Source organism: Sus scrofa, chromosome 9 (genome assembly GCF_054392235.1).
Source record: "Sus scrofa isolate SSC_HxYL_T2T_F1_AM1 chromosome 9, Sscrofa_HxYL_maternal_Yorkshire_Landrace_v2.0, whole genome shotgun sequence".
NCBI classification, from domain to species: domain Eukaryota; kingdom Metazoa; phylum Chordata; class Mammalia; order Artiodactyla; family Suidae; genus Sus; species Sus scrofa.
The window spans coordinates 85,474,515-85,495,623 of NC_139391.1; the positions used below are offsets into that span (position 1 = coordinate 85,474,515).

The 21,109-nt window shown below is 32.7% G+C and overlaps 1 protein-coding gene across 8 annotated transcripts in view; it reads left to right on the top strand.

Annotated features, from left to right (window-relative positions):
* The window catches only part of PHF14 (PHD finger protein 14), a 188,229-nt gene that overhangs the window by 129,206 nt on the left and 37,914 nt on the right, over window positions 1–21,109 (top strand). For 6 of the 8 annotated variants that reach the window (XM_005667644.3, XM_084977120.1, XM_084977122.1 and 3 more), the window contains one exon: window positions 3,366–3,483. In XM_005667644.3, coding sequence (XP_005667701.1) covers window positions 3,366–3,483 — 118 coding nt within the window. Of the gene's footprint in view, window positions 1–2,579; window positions 2,726–3,365; window positions 3,484–21,109 lie in introns of those variants that run through there. The other 2 variants (XM_084977116.1, XM_084977123.1) reach the window with 2 other exon arrangements.

The following is a 21,109-nucleotide window of genomic DNA, read 5'->3' on the forward strand; positions in this document are numbered from 1 at the left end:
CTTTATGAGTTTCTTATTTGAGTTTTAAAAATGGTCTAAATTTGTAACCTAGCCATAATTTGTTGGCTAACACAATTTGCTAAAGTTTACACAGTGGTGTATGTGTGCATAAAATAAGTAATCCACTATTTTTACCATCTAAATTGTTTGATTCCTAGGATTCTTAGTGATATCTCTTACATTTGTCTATGGTGTATTAAATCTTGCAAATTCTGATGGAGTTCACTATTATCACTCAGGACATTTTTTGTTATCAGCACATAAAGCTATAGATTTCTTCAATTAAATGTTCTAGCGTAGAAACAACTATATTTTTCCACATGGGAATAATTTTAGTCATTTTATAAAGGGCTTATATTTATATTAATTTATTAACATAGCTATTGATTTCAAGATTGAGTTCTTTTTGTTTTTTCCTTTCCTGAATTTTGACAGTTCCTAAGTATATTAACTATTCCTTTTTGCTGCTTCGTCTTGGAATTAACAGTTTTTATTTACTAGTGAGGGACCCTATAACTTGATAGAACTCCCATATCACCCACTGATTTTAACAAGCAAATTCTGCTATTCCTCTCTGACCCATCACTAACACATGAGAATCATGTGTAAACTAAGTGATTCTGAAAGGTGTCACTAATGAAGGAATCAGTAAGGATTAGATCATTTCCAAACATCGTATACCTCAATATTATTTTCTAGCAGATCTAGCATATAAAATCTTTCTTTTCCCTTTTGCATTTATTATTGAGCTAAAAGATAACTTGAGTTTACAGTTAATTGAAATCAGCTACAAACTTGAACAGTAGCAATATAGCGAACTTTATTTGCTTGAAATACATATACATACCAACAAGAACCACCTTAGTACATGAAGGTGAAAGGTAAGAAGTTATGATTTACCTTTATAGTCATCATAGTGTTTGATTCTAGTTATACACTAGAAGTCTTAGTTTACAGGTTATTATGGGACAGACTTATATATGCAATAATTATGTGGTAATTTGATGTGAACTAGGAAAACATTAATACCATAATGTTTTACCTATTAAACACCCAAATCGAACTTGGGCATTTAATAGGTAAAACAAGTTTAGGCAAACTGAACTTGCTGAAAAACCCTAAGTTAAGCAAAAAAGACTATTTAACCAAAATTGAGTCCAGGTACTTAGTTTTCATTTTCTTTCCTTTTTTTTAACTGTCAATTTGCACATTTTTAAGTTCATTGATCTAGAACCCACAACAAATTTTTATTGGGGAAAGCTGCCTAGATGAATACACTGAAGTATCACCTAGAAAGTATTAGCTGATATTTTTCAAGCAAATGACAACCTATAAAGGTTGAATACAAGAATTTAAACAGAACAGCAAACTGGTGGTACTCATTTCCAAACAAAAGGCTGCCGCATCTGTTACTCGTACTTTGTGACCCTGAGATAACAAAGATAGAGTAAAATTATATTGAATGGATCTTCTTGTTGAAGCAAAAAATGTGATTCTTTTTAAATTTTCCAGTAAAAGATGATTTAAATATTTCTTTCTGAAGAATATGCCCTTAGCTATCTAGAAATCAAAGGAATATGCCCTTAGCTATCTAGAAATCTCAACTTTCTGATAACTCATAAATGCTTATACTTTGAAGGTTCCTATAACTATGTGTTTAATGAAATTGGAGTTTTAACTATTGAAAAATAAATTGAATTAAGAAGAAAGAACATAAAAGTGTGTGGGCTTGCCACTTATTCTTAGGTTGTTTGATATTAGCTCTGTATTATCTATTATTCTTAATGCCAGAAAAATAGGTATTTAAACATTTTAATTGCTTTAAATATATTTTAGGATAGTTTATAATATTGGCACATAAAGTACTGTTACTACTCTTTCATTTTATTTTTTCCTATACCTAGAATTATTACAGTAAACATTTTCATTCAAATCCATCTCTTAATTCTAAATGAAAGATTTTGGAGAAGTATGTAAGTTTATTTGGTTGATAAGAAAATTGTAGAGGAAGAAGTGTATAAACTTATGACACAATTGTGTTTTAAATTTCTTTATACTTGAATAACTTAGCCAAGTTGCTAAATTTTCTGAAACTTTTGATTCCCAGAATGGGTCTTTGGGAGATAGAGTTTTGTAGCATGTTACGATTTTTTTTACTATAAATGTAGGTTTATAGTTCCTTTTATCCGTGAAAATAAATTTTTTCTTTGCATGTTGTTTACTATAGTAACTCTTTCTCCTTTTTTTCTCATAAAGGTTATTGAGTAGTAATTTGTACTTTATTCAAGTAATATATGTCCTATAAAATATCCTCCTTGGTTTCTTAATTATGGATTTCTCAACTTTTTAAGTTTTAAATCACCAAGAGTATATATATACAGAGAATGTAACAGAGAATGTAACAGATTGGTTAAGTATTTTTTAACTTAAAAAACCACAAGGAAAATGAGGAATATAATCCTTTCTATAAAATGTGTATATCTTTGTTATTTGTTGTTAAATTTTGGTCTTGTTATTCCAACTGATGCAAAATTCTTTTACAAAACACTGAAATAATACAGATCTTTCTTCATTGTCAGCAGGATGAGATTGTCTGAAACGAAGAATAGGTATGATAGTTTTCTTAGACTTTGTACATCATAGGTGGCAAAATACTATCAAAACAGTGGTTCATAAGCTTTAAAATGTACTAGGAGGTTCTTTGAAAAACTAAATAACTGAAAATGACAGGTAAATTTTGAGAAAATTTATATTTTAGAAAACAGTGTCAAATTCTTTGAATGGTTTTTATTTGCTCTGGATTATGTTAGCATGCTATAAACATTAGAAAGTTTATTGCTGTCCAACTTAGAGAAAGAGAGTTATGAGGTATATAAATTTTATAGAATGAAGTGTAGTGTAGCCTAGTAGAATTCACTAGATTTCTGAAATTTTTAAAATAATCACAATGTAATAAATTGAAGTCATCTTAAATTATATGTATCTAATTAAATGTTTTAAAACTGTTTAATGGGAAAATGATTATTGAAGTTCAAATTTGAAATTATTAATATTTGTTAGTTTTGAAGACATATGGCTATACACATACATTTATTCATATGCTCTTACCATTTCTACTCTCAAAATGTTCTGAATGATACTTTGTTAATTTTATTGTTTTTATTTTGTTTTTCCTAAAAAACTTACTTCAGGTGTACATTGTCTTTTTCATAAACATTCATTTAACTTAATAATCTTGTCAGCTAAGGATAGAAGAAAATAGTATTATAGTTGAAATATATAATAGTTTGCTATTTTTATCTGAAAAAAAAGTGTGTTTTTTTAAAATTTTATTTAGATATTCCATTTATCTCTTTACCCTGCAGGTGTGATGAATGCAGACTGTGCTACCATTTTGGTTGTTTGGATCCTCCTTTGAAAAAGTCTCCTAAACAAACAGGCTATGGATGGATATGTCAAGAGTGTGATTCTTCATCTTCTAAGGTAAGGGGGGAAACCTGCAAGAAAAAGTGTTGTTTCTCTTATCTTGATAGCTTTTTTTCTATCTCATCATCACCTTCCTAACTTTTAAGAGGACTGGAATACAAAGGTCCAACATTTTAATCTAATGCTCTTTAAGAATATATTGCCATGGTGATATTATTGCACTTAAATTAAGGAATAAAGAGCTCTATGAAATATTTTAGCTGCTTTGTGTATTCTCTATATTACTGTGTCATGTTAAATAGTTCTCTAGTAGCCAAAAAAAGTCACCCTCTACTAATTTACTACAACTAAGGAATAACCAATAAAATCAATTTAATTTTATAGTTGACTCATCTTAAGGTATAAATATATTGTGAATGTTTGATAAGGTCTGTTCTTTGAGCAGACTAGTTTTTATATCCCAAATTTTTTTCCAATAATTATTTTAGATATGTAAAAGGATGAAATTTCTCATAGTTCACCTCCAAAAATAAACTATTGAAATCATGTCTTTTGATCATCAATATTATAACCTTAAATTGTGATCTACATTTTGAGATTATTGTGTGTTTTTTAAAATGTGTGAGTGAATAGCAGTACTCCTAATGCTCTGACTCTTGACAGAAATATTGAATATATTTTAACTAAGACAGTATGGTCAACTAAGACAATGTTAACCAATATTAATATGGGTTAATCAAATTGTTCTTCCTTAAATAGACAACAGAAGTTAACTGTTTCTTGTAATATGGTCCTCAAGCCATCTTTCCTAAGTGCCATTTAAATGCATTTGTTTTTACTAGAGTGAATAAAAATTGATACTGAAATACTATCTGATCATGGAATCAAATCAGTTAAAATTACTTACTTCAACTTACCACAAAAACCATCTGTAAAAATTTACAAAAGCTACACAAAAGCATTTGACTATATAAAAAAAATTGAAATATTTTTTAAATAAACCAACTTACTAAAAATTTTATATACTTATATAATGATTATTACATAGAATATACTATGTATTTTATTTAATAATAAGCATTTTTGTTCAAGGTTTTTTTGTTTTTTTGGGTTTTTTTTGTCTTTTCTAGGGCCACACCCACGGCACATGGAGGTCCCCAGGCAAGGGGATCTAATCGGATCTGAAGCGTCCGGCCTACGCCAGAGCCATGGCAACGCTGGATCTGAGCCACATCTGCGACCTACACCACAGCTCACAGCAATGCTGGATCCTTAACCCACTGAGCGAGGCCAGGGATTGAACCCGCAACCTCATGGTTCCTAGTTGGATTTGTTAACCACTGAGCCACCACGGGAACTCCTGTCCAAGGTTTTAAAGTATATAACATCAAGAATTATTTTCCAGTTTTTTATTAAGACCTAGATTTAAGAGGAGCATATTTAATATCAGGAAGTTTTATTATATAATTTAAAAATGCTTTCCAGAAATTATATTTAAATGAAAAAAAAATAGTGGCACACTTTAAATAGTTGCCTTAAACCAACTATAATGGAAAAAGTAAAAATCATTAAAAAAATAAAAGTGCTCTGCTAAAAAAAATTAAATAGTTGTCTTATAAGATGCTTTGTGGCATAATACAATTTTTTTGAGTGTGCTTTCTATTTGGGGCTTTCTCCTACCCTCAAAAAGCAATTAGGAAAATAATTTTTTGCATTTTATAAGTAAGCATTTTTCTACGCATGCTTTTGAGAAGGCTGTATACTACTGTAAATATGTAGCATTATATTAAGTGCAGAATGGCTTTGTTATATAGTAAATTTGTTAATGAGTATTGAAAATGCAAGAGGACGTATTTCACATATGTTGGGAGTATACAAAATTAATACTTTGCAAATGCAATAGGTGGATGCCAGTAGCCATTAGAAGAGTAAGATGTTCTTGTTTCTGTTTCTCCCTTAACCAGATAGTAAGGTCTTTGGACTCTGAATGGAAATCCATTAGGAAGGCACATTGTTAGAAAACTTGCATCATATTTGCTGTACCCTGACCTGTATTTGAGTGAATACCAGATGTAAAAGCTAACATTTTCAAAATTTTTGATACAGATAACAGTATCTACTTGCTGATGTCACAGCAGTTTATTGTAAGGATTACAGCAGTGAAATGGATTTATATTTTATCATACCAACATGAATATTACATACTTTTACTTTTTTCCAATGAAAAATTAAATTTAATGTAATAGTTACATTGAAAGTTAAGGAAACTTAATTCATTCCCTTGAATATATGTGTTGCATCAACTCTGTTTTGCTTACTTGAAAGACTTCCATTCTTGACTAGCAGTTAGTAAATTTCTGTTTACATTTTCTCTTGTAAGGTGTTTACTAGTATTGGGTCCCAAGAGGAAAAAAATTGATAGATAATATCATGCTTTATAAGTCAGTAAATTGCTGCAGAAGCTTTTAAATTAAGAAAGCAGTATATTATTAACATCTGAGTCAAGAAAATTAGTATTATTTTAGGGCCTAAAAGAAATCCAGAATAAAATTTAATGTATTTTGCTTGTCCTTTATTTTTTTTTTTCTGTTTGCTTTGGTAGAATGATATTTGTTAGATAATCCTGGATATATTTTCTATATGTTCTAATATTTTAATGATGTGAAAAACCAGGGTAGAAGTAATTATTGTCAGGAGAAAGGAAATGAATCAGTTGCCAATAAATTTAGGTGGCGGAAAGTGAATATAAAATTGTTATAGCCATAAAATATATATCCAATTCTTTTCTCTATGGTAGTAAGGATTATTAAGTCCAATAAATCTTGTTTTTATTATAAAAATTTGACTCCCAAGTAAGAAATCATTTATTTTGCTTAGAATTTTAGATTATACAAGGTGAGGGTGTGTAATTGAAAATGTGCCTGATAATGCATTGAACTTTAAACATTATTTAAATGTTAATTTTGCCTCCAAATTTTGCGTACCAGGGGAAACTCTAAATTATTGCCATGTATACTCTGAGTAGCATAATGTATTTTTATATGATTTTATCTTTAAAGTAATGGTTTTTTTGCTGTAGGCTTTATGAGGAGCAAAAATATTGTGCCACTAGTCCTGCCTATTGCTTTTAATTATGGAATTATAGAAATGGAATTACAGAAATGGAATTACAGAAATTCCACAAAAGTCTAACAAGATTTATCATATCTCAATCCATAATTTTAAGCTTTATATCATGAAAAATATACCTAAGTATATTAAATTAATAATATATACTGACAGTAAATTAGTATTGATTTAATAACAGTTTAACATTAGAATGATTTTTTGAAATGTAATTGACTTATAACTTTATGTTTAGTTGCAGATATACAACATAATGATTTGATATTTGTATATAGAATGACTGTTATTCTACCCACACCTGCCTTATCAATCCTTAATAACCCTAGGTAGTCACTTTAGGTTTCATGAAAAATGACCAACTACATGGACACAGATATATACATATACATGTACACATATCTACGCACATACAAACACATATGCATAAAACATACCTTCTACCATAGGCTATGTTTCAAAGACATTTGACAAAGGCAGCACCTATCCAGACAGTGTGCCTTGTTTATACTCAGTGGGACTAGTTTATTGATACTGATCACCATGCATTAAGGTTTTTTTTTTTCCTTGCTCTTTACTATGTTGTGAAAATACTGTTGCTAATGAATGCCATATGCTTGGGAAAGCAGTTTATTTTGTTCTTCAGCACCCACCTCAGCCATCTTTAATTTTTTCTACTGTGTCCGCTTCCATCCATTCTCCTAGGCCACATACCTGGAAACATCCTCTTTCATCCTGTCCCAATTAGAAAATCACTTGCTAAGTCCTGTAAAAGTGTTCTTTCTTAAATGTTTCTCTAGTTTGCTCTTTGTTCCTTTTCTCCACTGTTACTGTCTTTCTTAATTCAGTGCCTCACTTTTTCCTTGTTCTATCAGTTCCTCCTCTTTTAGAGGCTGTCTAAATAAATCTGCCACAGGAGTTCCCTTCATGGCTCAGTGTTTAACAAACCTGACTAGTATCCATGAGGACACGGGCTCGATCCCTGGCTTCGCTCAGTGGGTCAGTGGGTTAAGAATCCGGCATTGCCGTGAGCTGTGGTATAGGTCACAGTTGCAGCTCGGATCCCATATTGCTCTGGCTGTGGTGTAGACCAGCAGCTGTAGCTCTGATTTGACCCCCTAGCCTGGGAACTTTCATATACCACAGGTGTGGCCCTAAAAAATCAATCAATCAATCTGGCAGACTCATCTCCTCTTTTATTCATTCTCTTCATTAGAGTTCTTCTAATGAACTGATTGCATCCCAGGGCATAGACAACATGACTAATTAACTTAATCCTGTATAGCATCCCAATTAATTTCTATGTCTGAGTGTGTTTTCAAAATAAATAACATAATACTACTGTAGAAGTGTGTATAACTTCGCATGTATGTACTTATTAAGGTACGTATTTTAATATTTTAGTATTGAGGTACGTCAACAGTATTTGGAGACCATAGTCCTACATGCTACTAGAGAAATTTTCTTGAGCGTATGTTTGACAAACCATTGCTTTGCACCTGTCAGTGTTTTCTCATCCTCCTACATATCCAGAATATAACTGACAAGATCAGGAAATTAGCATTGTTACATTATTACCATCAAGCCCTCAGGTCTCATTAAAGTTTGCAGTTTGTCCCAATAATGTCCTTTATAGCAAAAGGATCCAGTACAGAGTCATTCATTCCATTTAGTTTTCATGTTTCTTTAATCTTAATCTGTAAAGACCCTTAGTTTTTTCCTGACTTAAATTATCTTGCCAAGTAAAAACTACAGGGGAGTTATTTTGTAGAATGTCTTTTACTTTGCATTTCTGGTCTTTTCTTGCAGTTAGATTCATTTAATGCACTTCTGACAAAAATACCACAGATATGACGCAGTATACATTCTATCAGGTGACACATAATTTCAATTTGAACCATAAATGGTGATGTTAACTTCAATCACTTGACTGAGGAATTATCTGCAAATCTTCTCCATTTTCTTTTCCCTACTCCTGGGGCTGCCATTTCTCTAAGAGCTCTACTTCTTTTTATGGAGGGTGGTATTTAGAAACCAAGATGTTGGTAGTAGATGTGCTTATTGTTATGGATGTTGCACTTCCTAGGTCTTTTCAGTAGGCAGAACCAAGAATTAGGTTTATGTATGTACATTTATAGGCATACTCATTTACATTTATATTTCTTTGTCTTCATAGATCTGAGAAACCATTCTAGTTTTCTCTCTTTTCATGTTTGTAACTCTCTTACTGAAAACTGCCTCCCATAATCCTTAATATATATTATATGATTAATCCCCTGATATAAAACAAATCTGCTCTCACTTTCCACCCGCACTACATGTAGAAACTTACTTTGCTTACCATAACCTTATGGCTTTTAGATTGAATTGTTCAGGAAGAGGAGAGCAGACTTTTATTTATTTATTTATTTATTTTAAATAAGCTTCTACAGTTATGTTAATAAGCAGTCAGGTATAAGAACCATTGTTTTATGCATTTTATAAATTCTTCAGTTGTTAAAAAAGCTGGTAAGCTAAAAATTAACCTTTTGCAATTTTATTTATTTATTTATTTATTTACTTGTCTTTTCTTGGGCCGCTCCTGTGGCATATGGAGATTCCCAGACTAGGGGGTCTAATTGGAGCTGTAGCTGCCAGCCTATGCCAGAGCCACAGTAGCACAGAATCCGAGCCACATCTGCCACCTACACCACAGCTCAAGGCACCACCAGATCCTTAACCCACTGAGCAAGTCCAGGGAGCGAACCTGCAACCTCATGGTTCCTAGTCGGATTTGTTAACCACTTAGCCACAATGGGAACACCTAACCTTTTGCAATTTTAAAACAAAAAATGCACAAGGTATATAACCCAAGTCGAACTTCAGCAAACACTTTAAAATTATGTTGAATACTTACATGTAAGATATAAAGTAGACTTAATATTACATTTTTATTAAGATAGGGCACAGTTCAATATTCTCTTTTTTCTGAGGTTGTATTTCATAGAGATCTCAACAAATTCTTGTGCTGAAACACTCCAAAATGAAGATACCTTATTTTGACATTGTTAAATGAACATGTATAAATATTTCTTTAAAAAGGACTTCATCCAAGTTATATATATTCACAAGTGCCACTGAGAATTTAACTACACATCATATGTTTTACAGTGACCGTACCAGTTATGATTCTAGCTTTTCGTCCTTGTTTATACTCTGTTTTGTGAAAAGTCAAAGAGTATATGTGACCGGTCATTATCTGAATACTATAAGATGAGCTGCCTTAGCTTGGAGACCTCCATTTGGTTCACTCTTATTTGATCTTTCTAGTATACTACCCTTTTTGAGTCATAATAAGTTGAATTCATATGCTTAAAAATCTCATCTAAATCCCTATGGAAGGTTTTCTGGAACTACAAATGCATGACTTACCTGAAGCTCAGGTGAGTGGTACTTTTTGAAAATCATTTTGTATTAGAAATCCATGAGTAGGGAAGTAAGATTTTTTTTTCTAAAGTTTTGTTTTATTTTCCAATTCTTTTTCCATTGAGCAATTAGAATTCTATAATTAATATGCTTATGTCAAAATAACATACGTAAATATTTGTTATCAAGTAAAACAGTCATTGAGAATTTTGCCCCTTTAAGAACTGAACAGAATAATATCTCCAAGGAATATCTTGCCACAATACATTAAACAAGCACATTTAATGGAACCTGGTGATATTGGAAATTGAATGTCTGAGTTTTATGTATTATGAAGATTTATGAAAAATATAAAATTAAAGTGAATTATCCTTTAAAGTTCTTCTAAATTTAAAGCATATAACTGACCCATAAAAACAGGACTTTTTAATGTTTTAACTATTCATATGACCTCTGAGATTTTATGTGGCATTAGGTTAGATTTGAAGTTTCTAAATTTAGCATGTTTAACAGATAAGTTATTTTCAGGTAGAACTTAAAACTACATATCCATCTTAATTCAGTATTCTTCTAGGACTTGTGTGACATTGGAGGTTATAACAATATGTTTTACCAAGCTTTCCTGAGTTTTGATATGCCTTGTTTCTGATACAGTTATGTAAAATCTAGAGAAAAGTTGTTTATACAGTGTCCTAAGTTAGAATCCTATAGAACAAATCTGCGGTAGTTTATAGATTTACTAAAGTTTGAGAATTAAAACTGATGTGGTTATCCTTGATGATGGCTATAGTAAAATATTTAAACTTGAGATTTCCTCTTTGCTAGTGTGTGGGGTAAAGCCCACAAACTTCCAATTGATCTTGTAACTTATCCTAGGATAAGTGCTAAGTTCCCTAGCAGGCAAAATTATTTTTATGTCTTTTAAGTCTTTAGTTTCTAATAGAGTATAGGACTTTGAGACTAGTAACAATGTTTTGTGAATTCAACAAAAAAATAATAGTCATTAACAATTCTACTAACTATAGCGGGCACTGTGCTTTAAAAAAAAAATAGAATGTGTTACTTATTTAAATTGAATGTTTATGTACTGAACTTAACTTTATCATTATTGCCTGCTCAAAAATGTTGTTTAATTGATTGTCCAAGACATGTTTCTGAAACCTATCCCTAGGTAATATTTTTACCAACTAACAATTTTCAGCAAGACAAAAATTGTTTATGGTTGTTCTTTACAATAGAATTGGAGTCTCTACTACTCTGTTAGCTCTGTAACCTAAGATCATTTGCATGGGGACTGTGCAGTGCACATTAAGCGCATTGGAATGCTTTAGTAATTCATGGTCAGGTTTTCCTTAAGAATCTTTTCAAAAATAGGACTTCTTTCCTTCAGGTAAAATTTGCCAATGTTTATGACATACACTTTTATATATTCCTGTTTAAACAGGAAGTAAATCATTGGAACCGCTAAAATTACTTAAATGTTTTCTGTATTTTTTTTTTTTTTGGAAACACTGAAAAACTAAATCACCTTTTAAGTTACACTTACTAAAAACTAGGAAAACCAAGCCATTTTCTAATTCACATGTTATGTGGACTTGATGTGTTTAGATAGCATGCTGTGGATACCATGTGTGATGAGAAACTGATTAATTAAAGTACAGTAAGGTGCCATGCATAGGAATGCCTTTCAGTGCACACCAACTTCATACTATTCTTTGATTTAAAAAAAAAATTATTTTGGAGGAAAAGTAACCTACTAAAAATCTGATAGCTAAGGATGTTTCATTATAGCTTTTAAGTTAAAAAGAGGGAGTTCCCGTTGTGGCTCAGCGGTCTGCGAATCTGACTAGGAACCATGAGGTTGAGGGTTCAATCCCTAGCCTTGCTCAGTGGGTTAAGGATCCGGCATTGCTGTGAGCTGTGGTGTGGGTCACAGATGTGGCTTGGATCCCAAGTTGCTGTGGCTCTGGCATAAGCCAGTGGCTACAGCTCTGATTTGACCATTAGCCTAGGAACCTCCTTATGCCACTGGAGCAGACTTAGAAAAGGCAAAAGACAAAAAAAAAAAAAAAGAAGTTAAAAAGAATATTTTTACCCTATTAGCCCCACATATGAAATACTGTTTATAATATCCCAAGAATAAATGAAGAATATATTAATTACATAACATTACTATTCCAGTATTTATATATAATGTGAGTGTGAGAGAGATTGTTCATTGCAGAGTCCTAGATGAATTAAGCTAGCTCATTCTCAGAGTTATGAAAGTAACACCTGAAAAGCCTTTTATTCCTACTATTCCAAAAAATAGAGTGCACTTTCATGTGTTCTAGATAAAAGTACAGTTATATAGTTACTTCACTCTAATTTAAGCATGAGTTTCACTATTTCATCAGTTTGTAGAGTTACTTACCTGATAAAAAATTGTCTTTCTAACATAGGTATTGTGGTTTAAGCCATAGCCTTTTGTCTACACTAAGATAGACTTCTTTAGATCTAAGCTAAGAAAATGCAGAGTATGAACTCTGATAGTCAGTGGAATTGAGTTCTGAAATCAAGTGTATTTAAGCATTCTAATCTTGCTTTTCTGATAGAATCCTTATCAAGATTAACAAACTACAGATTAGGGGTTAGTGTGTTATGCCGTGTACGTACATTTTAACAGACTCATTTTTGACACCTCTGAAATTAGGATGTATATCTATAAGTAGATATTATAAGATATCTTTAAGTGCTGATACTGCTTTTTTTCCATAAAAAAAAATCTGTTAAATTTATGGAGTTATAATCTGAGGCATTGTTGAATAAGCAAATAGAGTAATTTTAATACACAGAAGGTCAAAATATGCAATGTGATATAGAAGAGAGAGATTTATGAACTTTGAAAAGAAGCAAACTGAGATCAGATAATAACTATGTACAATGTTTGTGATCTTCAGCAAGTGGCTTCACTTCATTGAGCTTCACGTTGCTGTTTTGTGAAAGATTTGTTGGCAGTATTTATAATAATAGAGGCACCAAGTAAATGACACATCTTCTTATTCTTAAAAATAAGCAAGCATTTTAGCCAGGGAGAGAAGAGTTCAAAATCAATGACACCATTAGAATTTTCACATATGAAAAGTGTTTTTAAAGAGTAATCTGAGAGCAGTTTTCTGTGTTTATTTTTTTCATCTTCACGCAGTTTTCCACATGGTTAAATACTCTTTTCTAACCAAACTTTTAAGTACTGCACAGTATTTTTTGGCTTAGATACACTCAGTGTAATTTCTGAGCCCCAAAAATGAACATTTTAGAAATAAGAAAGTACCATAATAGTAGTAATAATAGCAGTTAACATTTATTGACTACCACTAATATGCCTAGCATTTTCTAAGCACTTAAAATGTATAATGCCTTTTAATCCTCACCATGGTCTTTAACGTAGTTACTGTTTTTCATTTCTGTGTGGGTAACAAAAAATGAGGTCAAGGAATTAAAGATTGTACAGCTGATAAGTGTACAATTAAGTGTACAATAATTTGAGTGATTCAAACTCAGATCTGCCTGATTCTAGAGCCTATGTTTAGAAACTTGTTTTTACATATTGAGAGAGGTATTTGCTATTCCTTGTGGCAGAGATTCTTAAATTAGGATTTTGTCCTAAAGCCATTTTAGATTTGCATAATGTAGAAACTCTTATTTTTTTTCTATTATAAATAAACACTCCTAGTAATAGGAAAAGGAAAAATACTTATATTTTAAAGTGGGTTCTATTTTGGTCTTTTTAATGAATAGGAAAATAAAGCTTGGAGGTATCTTAAAACAAATGGGTTGATTAAAGATTGTCCTATGGTAAGATGTTTGAAGATAGACTAAAACTGAAGGCTCTTTCTTTCTGAAATTCAGTGAAATAAGTGTCTTGTGTTAAAGGAGATACCGCTTGACAAGATAGATGATTTATGTGGACCCAGGAGAATCTAATCTTTTGTACTTGGAGGAAGGTGAGGGAAAGGGATCTAAAAGTGAATTTTTTTTAATTGGGCGCTAAGCACTGTATTTTAGCTGAGTCAAATATTACTGCCTAATGTTTGTCATGAGTTGTGAAGTTTGAAAACTTGTACTGTAAAAAGAAACTAAAACCAACCACATTCAATCTCTTTGCAAAGATAGTTTAAGAATATTCTGATTTATGCAGTGTCAGCCACTTTTTGTATAAACTGAAAGATTTCATATTATTTTTCAATGTTAGCATTTTTTGCAGTAAAAAACCCTCTTATTCAGAAACAATACCCTGTTTGTCAGTGGATAAAATACTAAGTATAAAGCAGTATTAAGCTCATTTGGGTTAATTCTTCTGCTAATTCTTTTGTTAACCAAAGAGTATGAAATTATTACTCCATCTATAAAAAGTTAAAAAATGCTTTGCTCCTTCTTGGCAGATAAAGCTCCATATATGTCCCTTTTTATTCCACTGTATTTCCACCTGTGAACCTAGCTTAGCATCTCAGTTCTTTTGTGATTTCAGACTTCTACAACATATTTTAGCTAGCTTTAATACATTGTTCTCCTTTTTCCTCTGGACTCTATTCATATGCTAAATTTAAACTCTGGTCACCTAAGATACAATCTATTTTAATGTTTTCTCTGAAGGTATCTTAAAGGTTTATGTTGTAGTGTTATATTGCCATTGAAGTTAAGTTGGTTTTTTGTTAAATGTACCTTCAATAATGGCTGCAAATGATTATCTGCTTCGCTGGTTTGAAAACTCTTTAAAGTATGCTTATAGAGGTTAAAATTTTTAAGAATCACTTTGAAAAGTTCAAGCTGCATCAAAGCATTTTTATCAGTTCACTTTTGTGTTCCTGAGGGACCGGACTGTTTTCTCAACTTCTAAAGACAAATAGCATTCTGTAAATTTTATTTCTAAAGTCAGATTTTTGCATTTAGATTAGCAGATATTTGTGAACCAGTTTCCAAAGCAGAGATATATAAATACTTAGTCTAAAGCAAATCATGAGCATAGAATATTTCACCATTATTTTTAAATTTTATTTTATTATGTTTTAATATGCCAGTTTCAACATAAACACCAAGGACAAAAAAATCATAACTTAGTAAGTTATGATTAACTTTTATCATAGTTATTCTCAATTCAAACTTTATTCCAACAGCTATTCCTTAGCTTAGTTATTATTAATTTTCCCTACTTTATTTTAGGAGTATGAATGAAGTAGATATTTTAGGATTGTGAATGAAGTAGATATTTTTATAAATCTTTCTTTTAAGGTTAAGGATCTGGCTTTGTCACTGCTGTGGCTCAGGCACAGTTGTGGCACTGGTTGGATTCCTGACCCAGGAACTTCCGCATATCATGGGTGCAGCCAAAAAAAAAAAAAAAAGGCAAAGCGGCATATAATTTAGTGATAGATACTGCATAAACTTTAACCTATTTACAGCATAAATAACTATATTAAGTACCATCTTATCCTCCATTTCTTTTTGTGTGCTCCTTTTTGAATTCTATTCATGAATGTAGTTTCTGCTGAGATAAACTTTCTTCATGATTAAGCTATTTCCAAATCCCCATATTTCCTCTCTTTTTCCTACTCTTTCTTCCCTACTCATTTTCCCCAGACTTAGTGAAAGTAGCATTTGGAAATATGACAGTCTATATATTTATCGAAGATATCTGTGTTCCAGAGTTCTCACTGTGGCTCAGTGAAACAAATCTGGCTAGTATCAATGAAGATGCAGGTTCAATCCCTGGCTTCACTTAGTGGGTTAAAGATCCAGCGTTGCTATGAGCTGTGGTGTAGGTTGCAGACATGGCTTGGATCTGGCATGGCTATAGCTGTAGGGTAGGCCAGTTGCTACAGCTCTGATTCAGCCCCTACCCTGGATACCTCCATATGCCGGGGGTGCAGCCCTCAAAAGACCAAAAAAAAAAAAAAGAAAAGAAAAGAAAAAGAAAATCTGTGTTCCTTCCTCAGTAAAAAAGCTTCCCTAAGAGAGGAACTTCCCTAGTAGGGCCAAATCCAATTAGTTGGCCTTTATTTTTTTTTTTACTCACCATGACAATTTGAGGGGGGAAAAAATCCTGCAGTCTGAAATTGATACCTTTATACTAAATTTATTTTATTTTTTTAATATAATGATTTTTTTCCATTATAGATGGTTTACAGTGTTCTGTCAGTTTTCTACTGTACAGCATAGTGAACTAGTTACACATACATGTATACATTCTTTTTTCTCACATTATCAGGCTCCATCATGACTAGACATAGTTCCCAGTGCTACACAGCAGGATCTCATTGCTAATCCATTGCAAAGGCAATAGTCTGCAGCTATTAACTCCAAGCTCCCAATCCATCCCACTCCCTCCCCCTCCCCCTCCTCCTCCCCCTTGGAAACCACAAGTAAATAAAGAGTATAAAAGGAGAAAACAGAAATGTCTTATGTGTTCTGTATATTAAATGCTTTAAGGACTATCCAGATTCCTATTTTTAAATGAGTAGTTTTCCCTTTTTATTCCTATCTAAATAAATTTTGCTCCTGAATTCAGGACAAGATGCAAATAGAATGTAACTTAATTCTTTCATCTCAATGCTTTTAAACAAAGCTCTGTTGGATTTTCTTTTTTTTTTTTTTCCAGTGACTCTAGGGCATATCTCATGGCTTTTCCAGTCTCTAAAGCATTAATAGTCTTCTTTTTTTAAGATCAAAAATTGAGTCCAAATTAATGTCAAACTTCAGTCTTTTAACCAGCTCTCCTCTCCAGCTCAGGCCTGCCTCAAACTGGAAAATGTGTACTTTGGAAGGGAACCATACTGGACTTTGACTCTTGTCCCTGCTTCCTTTTGTAGGTTTTTAGTGTGATTTCTCATTGCTAGGGCTTTCCTACCTGCTCTTCTTGAAATGAGCTATGTGTTTTCCTATGGATTATTTATAACTCATTTTTAGAACTCAAGTCCCTTTTGTCTCCTCTTTGGTCGGCATCACCCCACTCTCACTAGTCTGTCCTTTTTGGCTAGATCCCTTTCTGGACAACCGGAGTCCTGCTCTCTTTCACAGGTCATCATTTGTCCTAAGGTAAGCTCATGTAGACTCTTGCTCTGCACGGTCAGAAAAAGTCATTCCCCCTGCAGTCCTGCAGCTTTGCTGCTCTGCCACTACAACTAGACAGACGAATCACCAGACAGGCTCTGTATCCCTCAAACTCCTGGGGGACAAGCACTCTGAGTACTTTTCAGAAAAGGCTTTCTTAAATAGGGACTTCCTTTAGAGTACTTCTTTTAAAGAAATCCTTGCCTTTCCTCATTCTTCAGGACTTCTCCTTTGATGAATTATCATACCAAACTTTTTGTGTGTGAGACTGAAGAAAATTTTTTCTGAAGTATTTCATCAGTATATATCTTTTAAAAATGAAATTTTAGATGTTTGAGAGATTATCACCTACCCCATGAGTCCTTTACTGTGAAAATGTCAAATATCTGATCATCATGACTCAGATCATCTTTATTCCTAGTTCTTCCACTTCTACCAGTTCTTCGACTCCTCTCAAGACCTCTAGGCCATGTCTTATTTCTGATTTTATCTGCCTCCCCCCTTTTAAACTGATTTGGCATTTTAATGTATACTTTTTGAAAATATTTGAGCACTCTATTGTAATTTCTCAACTTTCTCTGGGTCCACTGTATTATCTCATTTTTTTTTTTTCTGGCTAGAAATAACTGGAAGAATTTGTGCACTTAGATTCATTACAAGTTTATGCCTCCGAAGTTAAACCAAGCCTCACTGTGGTTTTTTGTGAGTTCCTTTTTAGATTTCTTATAGAAGTTATTTCAGATATTTGCTACACATCTCAAGGCTCAGTTTTATTTATAGCACTCTCATTTTTTTTCTAGATGAATCTGTCTTCTACTTCACTGAGGAAAAGGGGGCCATATCTTTACCCAACCTTAGAAGTAGCCTTTATTACTTTTCCAACTTCTACCTTTGTTACTTTCAAAAATACTTCAATCTCTCATTTCTTTTCTCAGGAAAAAAAAAAAAACTTTTGTTCTTTAGTCCCCAAATCTTTCTCTTCAGAATCTAAATTTCTATTCTCATTAAGCCATCCTACAAACTTTTTCCAAATCAGTCTTTCTGAAAGATCACTTTTCATATGTCCTTCCAGATTAGAAATTCAAAGAAGTAGCTCTTCATTGTCCATTACTATAACACAGACATTAGAGTTTTATCCTACCTTTCAAGGCCATTTATAATATGGCCCCATGCTGATATTCTAGATAGCTCTTTCTTTCTTTTTTTTTTTTTTTTTGTCTTTTTGTCTTTTTGACATTTCTTGGGCCGCTCCTACAGCATATAGAGGTTCCCAGGCTAAGGGTTGAATCAGAGCTGTAGCCACTGGCCTACGCCAGAGCCACAGCAACAGAGGATATGAGCCGTGTCTGCAACCTACACCACAGGTCACGGCAACACCAGATCCTTAACCCACTGAGCAAGGCCAGGAATCAAACCCGCAACCTCATGGTTCCTAGTCGGATTCGTTAACCACTGAGCCATGATGGGGACTCCTAGATAGCTCTTTCTCTTTCTTCCCCATCCCTCCTTCCTTCTCTCTCCCTTTTAAAAATATCATCAGGGTGTCATGCCTATTTTTTTTGCTTGTTGGTTTGTTTAATTAAATGAGCAGCTTAAATCCTAGTTTTCCCAACAGTCTTTGGGACTAGACTAAATTTCTCATGCATTTTGCTAGATGGGTCATTTGCCATTCAGTAGATGTTTGTTTTTTATCTTTTTAAGTTGAGGCTCTTTTTTACCAGCTAGATTGCAGACTCTTAAGACAGAGAATATATTTTCATAATTCTTTAATGACAAGGAATCTGAATGTTACATGTAATTTTTTCTAAGATAAATTCAAAATTGCTCCTGGTAGTTCTTCACTGCTAGCCTATTTCCTACTAGTTGTTATTGAAATTATTATTATTATTATTACTATTTACTGAATGGTAGTAGAAATGATGCAGATTCTAGCTTTTGCCTTAGATGCCCAAGGTATTTGTTGAACTACAAATGGATGTCTAAAACATAAATTTCTGCCAGCCATGACCCAAGTATGCAGAAAAGACCAAGAATAGAGAGACATAAGAAAATATCTATTCTTCAAGTTTAAAATAATACCGTTTCCTAGAATAGTTTCTGTTTCTCTCTAGTTCACTCAGTATTTCTATTAACATTTGGAAGTATCTGTTGATTAGAGTAAATTTCTCTGAAATAGAGATAGAATTTTAAATTAAAAAGAAAGTGTCTCCCCCAGAATGAAGATCACTGGGGTTGTCTACGAGTTTAAAATTCATCTGAAGAAAAATGTATATTTCATAATTTTTGTATACAATGTTTTATAAGAAACATATTTAATAAGAAACATGAACTCTTCAACTTATACAGATTTACAGATTTTTTTTTTTGTCTTGATGGACCTACCAATATGTCTGAAATTGGAGCCTCATTTTATAGAATAAAAATCTATAGCATTTAAAAGGTATGCTATATACTCTACTAGATGCTTGAAAAGACTAAAACAATCAGACATGAGTCTGGCCCTTAAAAAGTTATGTTCTAGTGGGGTAGATAAGGTAGGTATGGATATAATTATAATACAAGACTTAGTGTTAAATGCCAATAGAAGGTAAGGTAAGCTGCTGGAAATTGGAAGACTAGGTACATTGCTTTCAGATCCAACAATTGAAAAGAGATTGTGGATATGTCATTTGAATAGAATTATGAAAATTAGCTTGGATTTGTTAGGAATATAAGTCAGGCTAGGTTATGCAGTATACACAAAATCCCAAATTTTTAGTGAACTAACACAAGTTGATTTCTCAGGCAAGTAGCATGTCAGTGCAGGTTGACAGAGCAACTCTTATACATCATAGTCACTTGAGGACCCAATCTGACGATAGTTTTATTTCAACATATGTTGTCCGAGGCACTGTGGCAGGAAATGAGGCAAATTAAAGAATAGCTTTTAAAAATCATATGTGGAAATAGATGCATTTCACTCCATCTTACATCCACAGATTACATAGTTAAACCTATATATCGTCAGGGACATGTAATGTAACCAGATGCTACCAGACTTTAGAGGCCTTTCTGGTAATTGAAGCAGCATAGGGAAATCCTTAGAGAGAAAGCATATATGTGCAATTTGAATGGGGGGAAATATGTAATCATTTGAAAAGTAGTAATTATATTAATAATAACTGTTAATGTGTTTAAATTTTTGTTCTTTTTGCTTTTCTTAATAGGCTTTTTTTGGAGCAGTTTTAAGTTTACATGAAAATTGAGGGGAAAGTACAGAGAGCTCCCCATGTGCCTCCTCATTCCTGCCACTCCTTCTATAATATCTAAAACTATAATAATAGTTTCATATTATTAACATCTTGCATTAGTGTGTACATTTGTTACAACTAATGAGCCAATATTGATACATTATTACAAGCTAAAAGTTCATAGTTTACATTAGGATTCACTCTTTGTGTTGTATATTCTATCGATTTTGAAAAATATATGATGACATATATTGACCATTACGGTATTATACAGGATAGTTTCAGCGCCCTAAACATCCTCTGTGCTCCACCTGTTCACCCCTCCTTCCCTTCCCCTAAACTGGAAACCACAGATCTTTTTACTGTCTCCATATTTTTGCCTTTTCCAGAATGTTATGTAATTGAAATTACATAGTACATAGCATTTTCACATTGGCTTCTCTCACTTGGTAATATACTTTACATTTTCTCCATGTCTTTTCATGGCTTGATAGCTCATTTCTTTCTTTCTTCCTTCTTTATTTTTTCTTCACATTTTAGGTTCATGGCAAAATTAAGTGAACAGTACAGAGAGTTTCCATATATCTGCATTCCCACAGATGCACAGCCAACTCTCCCCACTTATTTTATTCCATACCTCAGTGGTACATTTGTTGCTACCAATGAACCTGCACTGACACATCATTATTGCCCTAAGTCCATAGTTTACATTAAGGTTCATTCTTGGTGTTGTACACTCTGTAGGTTTTGATATACATATAATGAATTACATCCACCCATACAGTATCATGCTCCGTTGTGTTCTACCTACTTACTCCTCCCTCCATTTCCCAAACCCC